This window comes from Sinohyriopsis cumingii, chromosome 8 (genome assembly GCF_028554795.1).
Source record: "Sinohyriopsis cumingii isolate HCF-2022 chromosome 8, ASM2855479v2, whole genome shotgun sequence".
NCBI classification, from domain to species: domain Eukaryota; kingdom Metazoa; phylum Mollusca; class Bivalvia; order Unionida; family Unionidae; genus Sinohyriopsis; species Sinohyriopsis cumingii.
In genome coordinates this window covers 115,255,397-115,270,419 of record NC_142968.1, presented here as the reverse complement: position 1 = coordinate 115,270,419, position 15,023 = coordinate 115,255,397, and the positions used below count along the sequence as shown (strand labels likewise).

The 15,023-nt window shown below is 31.2% G+C and overlaps 1 protein-coding gene across 25 annotated transcripts in view; it reads right to left on the bottom strand.

The window, feature by feature from the left end:
- Nucleotides 1–15,023, bottom strand: part of LOC149794433 (uncharacterized) — a 191,778-nt gene that overhangs the window by 36,027 nt on the left and 140,728 nt on the right. For 6 of the 25 annotated variants that reach the window (XM_089968640.1, XM_089968644.1, XM_089968641.1 and 3 more), the window contains exons 13-20: nucleotides 13,694–13,729; nucleotides 12,027–12,050; nucleotides 10,608–10,643; nucleotides 7,488–7,523; nucleotides 5,821–5,844; nucleotides 4,414–4,449; nucleotides 2,736–2,759; nucleotides 1,307–1,342 (exon numbers count right to left, since the gene is read on the bottom strand). In XM_089968640.1, coding sequence (XP_089824766.1) covers nucleotides 1,307–1,342; nucleotides 2,736–2,759; nucleotides 4,414–4,449; nucleotides 5,821–5,844; nucleotides 7,488–7,523; nucleotides 10,608–10,643; nucleotides 12,027–12,050; nucleotides 13,694–13,729 — 252 coding nt within the window. The remainder of the gene's footprint in view (nucleotides 1–1,306; nucleotides 1,343–2,735; nucleotides 2,760–4,413; nucleotides 4,450–5,820; nucleotides 5,845–7,487; nucleotides 7,524–10,607; nucleotides 10,644–12,026; nucleotides 12,051–13,693; nucleotides 13,730–15,023) is intronic. The other 19 variants (XM_089968643.1, XM_089968646.1, XM_089968657.1 and 16 more) reach the window with 14 other exon arrangements.

Genomic DNA, 15,023 nt, shown 5'->3' with positions numbered 1-15,023 from the left:
CCTTGGAATGTTTATGTCAGGCTTCATGAACATCTTTTCAACAGTTTAGTGATAACACAACTTTCAGGGTGTCCATTTTAGTGGAAATTGGTATGTCCAAAAGGAAATCTTTTTTGCATTCAGGACAAAACATACCTCAGGGTGAATGTGTCTACCCATACACACAGCTTTAGAAAGAGGACCTTTCAAGATTACCAACTGACTCATCATAATGGATATCTAGGAGGTACCATTTCTAGTTTGAATGGTCATAATCTGAATAAGATATTGATGGATACTGGACCATGGAGGTATGACAGGCCATTTCAAAAGCTTGTGTCATCATAAATCAAGAGATAATGGAGACACATTTCAGCACTAGTAATTTTTTCAACTATAGAATGCGTAATTCTAAACCTAGTACTATTTTTGTTTGGAGTTGCTTGCTTTCTTGATGTCATTTCACTTCTTATATATTGGTATATGTTATTACAATGTAATGAAACCTTTCACATGTTGCCTATATTTGTATCGAACAGGTACACTTTATATCTAAAGTTGATACAATTAAAGAAGTTGATCAACAGGACCACATCTTTCCACAACTTTATTGGTTGTATAAATAATTTGTTCCATTATTAGCAAATCAAACTATGTGGAACATGATCATATATCATGAGGTTTAACAATGTACTATGTTTAACTTCTTTGATGCCCCTTGCAAATTTGATGAAATAGGTATATTAGAATAGAAAGGATGTTTAGATGTTTCAATCCTGGAATATGGTGTGGGTCACTGGGTGTGATTTGTTTACATTATTTACAGAAACAATACACAGGAAAACAAAATCATCACAGGTACATGTGGCAACAAATTGGCCAATGTAGAGCCACTCTTAAAAGCAAACTATTTATACAAGACTTTCAGCTGAAACGTTACCAAATAAAGTTTTCTCCAACTCATCTAATTTTCATTCCCAGGATTTGAACACAGCAATTATTATGCTTTAGTTCATAAACATATTAGTGACTAATCAGTTAGTCTACAATACCAGCACATACATAAATACATACATACATAGATACATTCAATTAAATTTAACATCTTTAAAACAAAATGATGATTCCACAAAACAATGTGCCTGTTTCCTAAAGCGTTATAGCTTAAATTACTTTGCTTGATAAATGTACTAGCAGCCTATAATTCATAACACATCCACCTCTTTCATGTCAGCTATTGCAAAAGCTTAACCTCCATAGTGTTTTCTCTAAAAATAGCGAGATAAAAATATTACATGCTGTTTGATTCTACAAGGCTAATGTCTACCTTTTTCTGTTGGGTGCCTCATACCTTGTTCCTTCCCTACAAAATAAAATTATAGTATTTGTTAGTCAAGAATTTGATATCAAATCCAAATTCTTGATAATTCTTGATGGACTGCTTAAGAGTTGCCATTTCATTATTTTGTTGCATAAATGTATATTTTGAGAACTTCCATGCACTCATCATCATGTCCATTCTACTCTTGTACAAAATGGTGGAAGAATATCACCTAAAGTACGATTTTACTTGGGATATTAATCGGCTTGGAATGGTTGTCACTTTTAGCTGCTCGGCTGGGGTTCGAGGAGAAAGGGTTGTGTGCAAAAGGTCAAAAATCCTAAATGTTTATTTACTGCAGTGTTCCAACATTTTATCTATGTCCTGAATGTAGGAAGACACAAAACAAATGTATCTGTGTTTCTCATTACTGTTTAGAAAAAAAACACATATACATCACTGGTTATTTGTTGCATTCAATGAGATTCAAACTAATCAAGATAAGGAAAACAAACAGTCTGAAACATTTGTAATAATGGTTAAGGTACAGCGATAAATATTAATTAACTACAATTGTTGCTGGGCACAAAATGTCCTCAGATGGGACAGAAGCCCTACTTTCGACACATGTATTGTAAGCATTTTTAACTTGATGTCACAGTTCTAACATTATATTCTCACTGGATCCTACAGCAAGAGTCCCCTGAAATGACTTGACACTAGTTATTAACATGTATCTGGTGTTTCTTTCTTTAAACTTATTTTAAAATTAACCTGAGAGTAGTAAAATTACATTTGGACTGAGAATACGAAAGGTAGGTCAACCATGAAATCCACAACAATTTTGTACCTCAAGTAAATTAATACATTTTTTTTTTGGCATATCATGTAGATTAAACATTATTTCTGTCAGATCATGTAGACTACATATTTTTAACATGCAAACCTGACAACATATCAGCTAAGCTCCTTTTCAACAATATGTATTGCTAATCACAATAATAATAGTAAAATCTATCAGAAGAAGACTGCCATTATTACCAATACATTAAAATGTCTCCTTGAACCCACCTACATAATAAGACCATGTCCAAATAGGGCTACCTATCTCGTATTTGAAGTTTGAACAAACATAGATGTGAAAGAAAGCAGCACTTCTCCATATATATATATATATATATATATATATATATATATATATATATATATATATATATATATATATATATATGACAAAAAGTTACACTTCTGAGAATATCATTTACAAAAAGCTGTTAGACATTAATTAAAATGTGTACATGTATATTTTCCCCGAAACTTTCAGATTATATATCTATGATATATAAAAAAACATTTAACATATCAACCAAATTAGCATTGTTCTTTAAGAGTATATCAAGTATAGTCAATGCTCTAAATAGTTTTTAATACATACCATTTTTGGAAAATGGAAGTACCTCTGAATATCAAGAAGTGTCAAATAAAAGAGAGGCTATTCCGTGTCAAATAGAAGAGAGGAAATTTGGAAATCAAATGCAAGAGAGGCAATTCAGAAAGTACATTTAGGAGTGAACAACTATAAATTTAATCATGCTTCCAAACATTGGTGAATATTTAAATTTTCGTGGTGATAAAGGACTTTTTTTAGGTGAGTTTTATTTTCTCCCAGGTTATTATTGTATGAAAATAATGAACTAATCAATTTCAAAATCACCTTCCAAACAAGTTCAAACAATCACCCTGGTACCAATCTCAGACATCTGAAGAAAATCATTTTTGTTTAGCACTAACTAGACCTTGGAATGGTTATGTCAGGCTTCATGACTTCATGAACATCTTTTCAACAGTTTAGGGATAACACAACTTTTAGGATGTCCATTTTAGTGGAAATTTGTATGTCCAAAAGGATATCATTTTTGCATTTAGGACCAAACATAGCTCAGGGTGAATGTGTCTACCCATATATACATCTTTAGAAAGAGGAGCTTTCAAGATTACCAACCGAATTATCATAATGGATATCTGGGAGGTACCATTTCTAGTTTGAATGGTCATAATCTGAATAAGATATTGATGGATACTGGACCATGGAGGCATGACAGGCCATTTCAAAAGCTTGTGTCATCATAACTCAAGAGACAATGAAGACACATTTCAGCACTAGTTATTTTTTCAACTATAGAATGTTTCATTCTAAACCTAGTACTATTTTTGTATGGATCTGCTTGCTTTCTTGCTCTCATTTCGGTTCTTATATATTGGTATATGTTATTATAATGTAATGAAACCTTTTACATGTTGCCTATATTTGTATCGAACAGGTACACTTTATATCTAAAGTTGATACAATAAAAGAAGTTGATCAACAGGACCACATCTTTCCACAATTTTATCGGTTATATAAATAATTTGTTCCATTATTAGCAAATAAAACTATGTGGAACATGATCATATATCATGAGGTTTAACAAGGTACTATGATTAACTTCTTTAATGCCCCTTGCAAAGTTGATGAAATAGGTATATTAGAATAGAATGGATGTTTAGATGTTTCAATTCAGGAATATGGTGTGGGTCACTGGGTGTCATCTATTTAAATTATTTACAGAAACAATACACAGTAAAACAAAATTGTCACAGGTACACATGTCAACAAATTAGTCAATGTAGAGCCACTCTTAAAAGCAAACTATGTATACCAATCTTTCAGCTGAAAAGTTACCTAATAAAGTTTTCTGAACTCATCTAATTATCACTCACAGTATTTAAACACAGCAATTATTATCCTTAAATTAATATACATATTTGTGACTAATTAGTTAGTCTACAATAACAGCACATACATACATATATACAGGCATATATACATGCATTCAATTAAATTTAACATCTTTAAAATAAAATGATGATTCAACGAAACAATACGCCTGTTTCTTAAAGCATTATAGCTTTGATTGCTTTGCTTGATAAATGTACCAGCAGCCTATCATTCATAACACATCCACCTCTTTCCTGACATGCTATAGCAAAAGTTAAACTTTCATATTATTTGATCTAAAAGTAACGAGATAAAAAAATTATATCCTGTTTGATTCTACAAGGCTAATGTCTACCTTTTTCTATTGGGTGCCTCACATCTTTTTCCTTCCCTACAAAATAAAATTATAGTATTTGTCAGTCAAGAATTTGATATCAAATCCAAATTCTTGACAATTCTTGATGGACTGCTTAAGAGTTGCCATTTCATTATTTTGTTACATAAATTTATATTTTGAGAACTTCCATGCACTCATCACCATGTCCATTCTACTCTTGTACAAAATGGTGGAAGAATATCACCTAAGGTAGTATTTTACTTGGGGTATTAATCTGCTTGGAATGATTGTCACTTTTAGCTGCTCGGCTGGGGTTCAAGGAGAAAGGGTTGTGGAAAAGATCAAAATTCCTAAATGTTTATTTACTGCAGTGTTCCAACATTTTATCTATATCCTCAATGCAGGAAGACCCAAAATAAATGTATCTGTGTTTCTCATTACTGTAAACAAAACAACACATATACATCACTGGTTATTTGTTGTATTCAATGAGATTCAAACTAATCAAGCTAAGGAAAACAAACAGTCTGAAACATTTGTAATAATGGTTAAGGTACAGCAATTAATATTAATTAACTACAGTTAGTTACACACCAAATGTCCTGAGATGGGACAGAAGCCCTACTTTTGACACATATATTGTAAGCATTTTTAACTTGATATCATAGTTCTAACATTATATTCTCACTGGATCAGACAGAAAGAGTCCCCTGAAATGACTTGACACTAGTTACTAACATGAATCTGGTGTTTCTTTCTTTAAACTTATTTTAAAATTAATCTGCCATTAGTAAAGTTACATTTGGACTGAGAATAGAAAAGGTAGGTCAACCATGAAATCCACAACAATTTTGTACCTCAAGTAAATTAATATATTCTTTTTTGTCATATCATGTAGATTAAACATTATTTCTGTCAGATCATGTAGACTACATATTTTTAACTTGCAAACCTGACAATATATCAGCTAAGCTCCTGTTCAACAATAAGTACTGCTAATCACAATAATAATAGTAAAATCTATCAGAAGAAGACTGCCATTATTACCAATACATTAAAATGTCTCCTTGAACCCACCTACATAATAAGACCATGTCCAAATTGAGCAACCTATTTTGTATTTGATGTTTGAACAAACATAGATGTGAAAGAAAACAGCACTTCTCCATATATATATATATATATATATATATATATATATATATATATATATATATATATGACAAAAAGTTACACTTCTGAGAATATCATTTACAAAAAGCTGTTAGACATTAATTAAAATGTGTACATGTATATTTTCCCCGAAACTTTCAGATTATCTCTCTATAATATATAAAAAAACATTTAACATATCAACCAAATTAGCATTGTTCTTTAAGAGTATATCAAGTATAGTCAATGCTCTAAATAGTTTTTAATACATACCATTTTTGGAAAATGGAAGTACCTCTGAATATAAAGAAGTGTCAAATAAAAGAGAAGCTATTCTGTCTCAAATACAAGAGAGGAAATTTGGAAATCAATTGCAAGAGACGCAATTCGGAAAGTACATTTAGGAGTGAACAACTATAAATTTAATCATGCTTCCAAATATTGGTGAACATTTAAATTTTCGTGGTGTTAAAGGACTTTTTTTAGGTGAGTTTTATTTTCTCCCAGGTTATTATTGTATGAAAATAATGAACTAATCAATTTCAAAGTCACCTTCCAAACAATTTCAAACAATCACCCTGGTGCCCATCTCAGACATCTGAAGAAAATCATTTTTGTTTAGCACTAACTAGACCTTGGAATGTTTATGTCAGGCTTCATGAACATCTTTTCAACAGTTTAGTGATAACACAACTTTCAGGGTGTCCATTTTAGTGGAAATTGGTATGTCCAAAAGGATATCTTTTTTGCATGTAGGACAAAACATACCTCAGGGTGAATGTGTCTACCCATACACACAGTTTTAGAAAGAGGACCTTTCAAGATTACCAACTGACTCATCATAATGGATATCTAGGAGGTACCATTTCTAGTTCGAATGGTCATAATCTGAATAAGATATTGATGGATACTGGACTATGGAGGTATGACAGGCCATTTCAAAAGCTTGTGTCATCATAAATCAAGAGATAATGGAGACACATTTCAGCACTAGTAACTTTTTTCAACTATAGAATGCGTAATTCTAAACTTAGTACTATTTTTGTTTGGAGTTGCTTGCTTTCTTGATGTCATTTCAGTCCTTATATATTGGTATATGTTATTACAATGTAATGAAACCTTTTACATGCTGCCTATATTTGTATCGAACAGGTACACTTTATATCTAAAGTTGATACAATTAAAGAAGTTGATCAACAGGACCACATCTTTCCACAACTTTATTGGTTGTATAAATAATTTGTTCCATTATTAGCAAATCAAACTATGTGGAACATGATCATATATCATGAGGTTTAACAATGTACTATGTTTAACTTCTTTGATGCCCCTTGCAAATTTGATGAAATAGGTATATTAGAATAGAAAGGATGTTTAGATGTTTCAATCCAGGAATATGGTGTGGGTCACTGGGTGTGATTTGTTTACATTATTTACAGAAACAATACACAGGAAAACAAAATCATCACAGGTACATGTGGCAACAAATTGGCCAATGTAGAGCCACTCTTAAAAGCAAACTATTTATACAAGACTTTCAGCTGAAACGTTACCAAATAAAGTTTTCTCCAACTCATCTAATTTTCATTCCCAGGATTTGAACACAGCAATTATTATGCTTTAGTTCATAAACATATTAGTGACTAATCAGTTAGTCTACAATACCAGCACATACATAAATACATACATACATAGATACATTCAATTAAATTTAACATCTTTAAAACAAAATGATGATTCCACAAAACAATGTGCCTGTTTCCTAAAGCGTTATAGCTTAAATTACTTTGCTTGATAAATGTACTAGCAGCCTATAATTCATAACACATCCACCTCTTTCATGTCAGCTATTGCAAAAGCTTAACCTCCATAGTGTTTTCTCTAAAAATAGCGAGATAAAAATATTACATGCTGTTTGATTCTACAAGGCTAATGTCTACCTTTTTCTGTTGGGTGCCTCATACCTTGTTCCTTCCCTACAAAATAAAATTATAGTATTTGTTAGTCAAGAATTTGATATCAAATCCAAATTCTTGATAATTCTTGATGGACTGCTTAAGAGTTGCCATTTCATTATTTTGTTGCATAAATGTATATTTTGAGAACTTCCATGCACTCATCATCATGTCCATTCTACTCTTGTACAAAATGGTGGAAGAATATCACCTAAAGTACGATTTTACTTGGGATATTAATCGGCTTGGAATGGTTGTCACTTTTAGCTGCTCGGCTGGGGTTCGAGGAGAAAGGGTTGTGTGCAAAAGGTCAAAAATCCTAAATGTTTATTTACTGCAGTGTTCCAACATTTTATCTATGTCCTGAATGTAGGAAGACACAAAACAAATGTATCTGTGTTTCTCATTACTGTTTAGAAAAAAACACATATACATCACTGGTTATTTGTTGCATTCAATGAGATTCAAACTAATCAAGATAAGGAAAACAAACAGTCTGAAACATTTGTAATAATGGTTAAGGTACAGCGATAAATATTAATTAACTACAATTGTTGCTGGGCACAAAATGTCCTCAGATGGGACAGAAGCCCTACTTTCGACACATGTATTGTAAGCATTTTTAACTTGATGTCACAGTTCTAACATTATATTCTCACTGGATCCTACAGCAAGAGTCCCCTGAAATGACTTGACACTAGTTATTAACATGTATCTGGTGTTTCTTTCTTTAAACTTATTTTAAAATTAACCTGAGAGTAGTAAAATTACATTTGGACTGAGAATACGAAAGGTAGGTCAACCATGAAATCCACAACAATTTTGTACCTCAAGTAAATTAATACATTTTTTTTTTGGCATATCATGTAGATTAAACATTATTTCTGTCAGATCATGTAGACTACATATTTTTAACATGCAAACCTGACAACATATCAGTTAAGCTCCTTTTCAACAATATGTATTGCTAATCACAATAATAATAGTAAAATCTATCAGAAGAAGACTGCCATTATTACCAATACATTAAAATGTCTCCTTGAACCCACCTACATAATAAGACCATGTCCAAATAGGGCTACCTATCTCGTATTTGAAGTTTGAACAAACATAGATGTGAAAGAAAGCAGCACTTCTCCATATATATATATATATATATATATATATATATATATATATATATATATATATATATATATATATATATATATATATATTTATATGACAAAAAGTTACACTTCTGAGAATATCATTTACAAAAAGCTGTTAGACATTAATTAAAATGTGTACATGTATATTTTCCCCGAAACTTTCAGATTATATATCTATGATATATAAAAAAACATTTAACATATCAACCAAATTAGCATTGTTCTTTAAGAGTATATCAAGTATAGTCAATGCTCTAAATAGTTTTTAATACATACCATTTTTGGAAAATGGAAGTACCTCTGAATATCAAGAAGTGTCAAATAAAAGAGAGGCTATTCCGTGTCAAATAGAAGAGAGGAAATTTGGAAATCAAATGCAAGAGAGGCAATTCAGAAAGTACATTTAGGAGTGAACAACTATAAATTTAATCATGCTTCCAAACATTGGTGAATATTTAAATTTTCGTGGTGATAAAGGACTTTTTTTAGGTGAGTTTTATTTTCTCCCAGGTTATTATTCTATGAAAATAATGAACTAATCAATTTCAAAATCACCTTCCAAACAAGTTCAAACAATCACCCTGGTACCAATCTCAGACATCTGAAGAAAATCATTTTTGTTTAGCACTATCTAGACCTTGGAATGGTTATGTCAGGCTTCATGACTTCATGAACATCTTTTCAACAGTTTAGGGATAACACAACTTTTAGGATGTCCATTTTAGTGGAAATTTGTATGTCCAAAAGGATATCATTTTTGCATTTAGGACCAAACATAGCTCAGGGTGAATGTGTCTACCCATATATACATCTTTAGAAAGAGGAGCTTTCAAGATTACCAACCGAATTATCATAATGGATATCTGGGAGGTACCATTTCTAGTTTGAATGGTCATAATCTGAATAAGATATTGATGGATACTGGACCATGGAGGCATGACAGGCCATTTCAAAAGCTTGTGTCATCATAACTCAAGAGACAATGAAGACACATTTCAGCACTAGTTATTTTTTCAACTATAGAATGTTTCATTCTAAACCTAGTACTATTTTTGTATGGATCTGCTTGCTTTCTTGCTCTCATTTCGGTTCTTATATATTGGTATATGTTATTATAATGTAATGAAACCTTTTACATGTTGCCTATATTTGTATCGAACAGGTACACTTTATATCTAAAGTTGATACAATAAAAGAAGTTGATCAACAGGACCACATCTTTCCACAATTTTATCGGTTATATAAATAATTTGTTCCATTATTAGCAAATAAAACTATGTGGAACATGATCATATATCATGAGGTTTAACAAGGTACTATGATTAACTTCTTTAATGCCCCTTGCAAAGTTGATGAAATAGGTATATTAGAATAGAATGGATGTTTAGATGTTTCAATTCAGGAATATGGTGTGGGTCACTGGGTGTCATCTATTTAAATTATTTACAGAAACAATACACAGTAAAACAAAATTGTCACAGGTACACATGTCAACAAATTAGTCAATGTAGAGCCACTCTTAAAAGCAAACTATGTATACCAATCTTTCAGCTGAAAAGTTACCTAATAAAGTTTTCTGAACTCATCTAATTATCACTCACAGTATTTAAACACAGCAATTATTATCCTTAAATTAATATACATATTTGTGACTAATTAGTTAGTCTACAATAACAGCACATACATACATATATACAGGCATATATACATGCATTCAATTAAATTTAACATCTTTAAAATAAAATGATGATTCAACGAAACAATACGCCTGTTTCTTAAAGCATTATAGCTTTGATTGCTTTGCTTGATAAATGTACCAGCAGCCTATCATTCATAACACATCCACCTCTTTCCTGACATGCTATAGCAAAAGTTAAACTTTCATATTATTTGATCTAAAAGTAACGAGATAAAAAAATTATATCCTGTTTGATTCTACAAGGCTAATGTCTACCTTTTTCTATTGGGTGCCTCACATCTTTTTCCTTCCCTACAAAATAAAATTATAGTATTTGTCAGTCAAGAATTTGATATCAAATCCAAATTCTTGATAATTCTTGATGGACTGCTTAAGAGTTGCCATTTCATTATTTTGTTACATAAATTTATATTTTGAGAACTTCCATGCACTCATCACCATGTCCATTCTACTCTTGTACAAAATGGTGGAAGAATATCACCTAAGGTAGTATTTTACTTGGGGTATTAATCTGCTTGGAATGATTGTCACTTTTAGCTGCTCGGCTGGGGTTCAAGGAGAAAGGGTTGTGGAAAAGATCAAAATTCCTAAATGTTTATTTACTGCAGTGTTCCAACATTTTATCTATATCCTCAATGCAGGAAGACCCAAAATAAATGTATCTGTGTTTCTCATTACTGTAAACAAAACAACACATATACATCACTGGTTATTTGTTGTATTCAATGAGATTCAAACTAATCAAGCTAAGGAAAACAAACAGTCTGAAACATTTGTAATAATGGTTAAGGTACAGCAATTAATATTAATTAACTACAGTTAGTTACACACCAAATGTCCTGAGATGGGACAGAAGCCCTACTTTTGACACATATATTGTAAGCATTTTTAACTTGATATCACAGTTCTAACATTATATTCTCACTGGATCAGACAGAAAGAGTCCCCTGAAATGACTTGACACTAGTTACTAACATGAATCTGGTGTTTCTTTCTTTAAACTTATTTTAAAATTAATCTGCCATTAGTAAAGTTACATTTGGACTGAGAATAGAAAAGGTAGGTCAACCATGAAATCCACAACAATTTTGTACCTCAAGTAAATTAATATATTCTTTTTTGTCATATCATGTAGATTAAACATTATTTCTGTCAGATCATGTAGACTACATATTTTTAACTTGCAAACCTGACAATATATCAGCTAAGCTCCTGTTCAACAATAAGTACTGCTAATCACAATAATAATAGTAAAATCTATCAGAAGAAGACTGCCATTATTACCAATACATTAAAATGTCTCCTTGAACCCACCTACATAATAAGACCATGTCCAAATTGAGCAACCTATTTTGTATTTGATGTTTGAACAAACATAGATGTGAAAGAAAACAGCACTTCTCCATATATATATATATATATATATATATATATATATATATATATATATATATATATATATATATATATGACAAAAAGTTACACTTCTGAGAATATCATTTACAAAAAGCTGTTAGACATTAATTAAAATGTGTACATGTATATTTTCCCCGAAACTTTCAGATTATCTCTCTATAATATATAAAAAAACATTTAACATATCAACCAAATTAGCATTGTTCTTTAAGAGTATATCAAGTATAGTCAATGCTCTAAATAGTTTTTAATACATACCATTTTTGGAAAATGGAAGTACCTCTGAATATAAAGAAGTGTCAAATAAAAGAGAAGCTATTCTGTCTCAAATACAAGAGAGGAAATTTGGAAATCAATTGCAAGAGACGCAATTCGGAAAGTACATTTAGGAGTGAACAACTATAAATTTAATCATGCTTCCAAATATTGGTGAACATTTAAATTTTCGTGGTGTTAAAGGACTTTTTTTAGGTGAGTTTTATTTTCTCCCAGGTTATTATTGTATGAAAATAATGAACTAATCAATTTCAAAGTCACCTTCCAAACAATTTCAAACAATCACCCTGGTGCCCATCTCAGACATCTGAAGAAAATCATTTTTGTTTAGCACTAACTAGACCTTGGAATGTTTATGTCAGGCTTCATGAACATCTTTTCAACAGTTTAGTGATAACACAACTTTCAGGGTGTCCATTTTAGTGGAAATTGGTATGTCCAAAAGGATATCTTTTTTGCATGTAGGACAAAACATACCTCAGGGTGAATGTGTCTACCCATACACACAGTTTTAGAAAGAGGACCTTTCAAGATTACCAACTGACTCATCATAATGGATATCTAGGAGGTACCATTTCTAGTTCGAATGGTCATAATCTGAATAAGATATTGATGGATACTGGACTATGGAGGTATGACAGGCCATTTCAAAAGCTTGTGTCATCATAAATCAAGAGATAATGGAGACACATTTCAGCACTAGTAACTTTTTTCAACTATAGAATGCGTAATTCTAAACTTAGTACTATTTTTGTTTGGAGTTGCTTGCTTTCTTGATGTCATTTCAGTCCTTATATATTGGTATATGTTATTACAATGTAATGAAACCTTTTACATGCTGCCTATATTTGTATCGAACAGGTACACTTTATATCTAAAGTTGATACAATTAAAGAAGTTGATCAACAGGACCACATCTTTCCACAACTTTATTGGTTGTATAAATAATTTGTTCCATTATTAGCAAATCAAACTATGTGGAACATGATCATATATCATGAGGTTTAACAATGTACTATGTTTAACTTCTTTGATGCCCCTTGCAAATTTGATGAAATAGGTATATTAGAATAGAAAGGATGTTTAGATGTTTCAATCCAGGAATATGGTGTGGGTCACTGGGTGTGATTTGTTTACATTATTTACAGAAACAATACACAGGAAAACAAAATCATCACAGGTACATGTGGCAACAAATTGGCCAATGTAGAGCCACTCTTAAAAGCAAACTATTTATACAAGACTTTCAGCTGAAACGTTACCAAATAAAGTTTTCTCCAACTCATCTAATTTTCATTCCCAGGATTTGAACACAGCAATTATTATGCTTTAGTTCATAAACATATTAGTGACTAATCAGTTAGTCTACAATACCAGCACATACATAAATACATACATACATAGATACATTCAATTAAATTTAACATCTTTAAAACAAAATGATGATTCCACAAAACAATGTGCCTGTTTCCTAAAGCGTTATAGCTTAAATTACTTTGCTTGATAAATGTACTAGCAGCCTATAATTCATAACACATCCACCTCTTTCATGTCAGCTATTGCAAAAGCTTAACCTCCATAGTGTTTTCTCTAAAAATAGCGAGATAAAAATATTACATGCTGTTTGATTCTACAAGGCTAATGTCTACCTTTTTCTGTTGGGTGCCTCATACCTTGTTCCTTCCCTACAAAATAAAATTATAGTATTTGTTAGTCAAGAATTTGATATCAAATCCAAATTCTTGATAATTCTTGATGGACTGCTTAAGAGTTGCCATTTCATTATTTTGTTGCATAAATGTATATTTTGAGAACTTCCATGCACTCATCATCATGTCCATTCTACTCTTGTACAAAATGGTGGAAGAATATCACCTAAAGTACGATTTTACTTGGGATATTAATCGGCTTGGAATGGTTGTCACTTTTAGCTGCTCGGCTGGGGTTCGAGGAGAAAGGGTTGTGTGCAAAAGGTCAAAAATCCTAAATGTTTATTTACTGCAGTGTTCCAACATTTTATCTATGTCCTGAATGTAGGAAGACACAAAACAAATGTATCTGTGTTTCTCATTACTGTTTAGAAAAAAACACATATACATCACTGGTTATTTGTTGCATTCAATGAGATTCAAACTAATCAAGATAAGGAAAACAAACAGTCTGAAACATTTGTAATAATGGTTAAGGTACAGCGATAAATATTAATTAACTACAATTGTTGCTGGGCACAAAATGTCCTCAGATGGGACAGAAGCCCTACTTTCGACACATGTATTGTAAGCATTTTTAACTTGATGTCACAGTTCTAACATTATATTCTCACTGGATCCTACAGCAAGAGTCCCCTGAAATGACTTGACACTAGTTATTAACATGTATCTGGTGTTTCTTTCTTTAAACTTATTTTAAAATTAACCTGAGAGTAGTAAAATTACATTTGGACTGAGAATACGAAAGGTAGGTCAACCATGAAATCCACAACAATTTTGTACCTCAAGTAAATTAATACATTTTTTTTTTGGCATATCATGTAGATTAAACATTATTTCTGTCAGATCATGTAGACTACATATTTTTAACATGCAAACCTGACAACATATCAGTTAAGCTCCTTTTCAACAATATGTATTGCTAATCACAATAATAATAGTAAAATCTATCAGAAGAAGACTGCCATTATTACCAATACATTAAAATGTCTCCTTGAACCCACCTACATAATAAGACCATGTCCAAATAGGGCTACCTATCTCGTATTTGAAGTTTGAACAAACATAGATGTGAAAGAAAGCAGCACTTCTCCATATATATATATATATATATATATATATATATATATATATATATATATATATATATATATATATATATATATATATATATATATTTATATGACAAAAAGTTACACTTCTGAGAATATCATTTACAAAAAGCTGTTAGACATTAATTAAAATGTGTACATGTATATTTTCCCCGAAA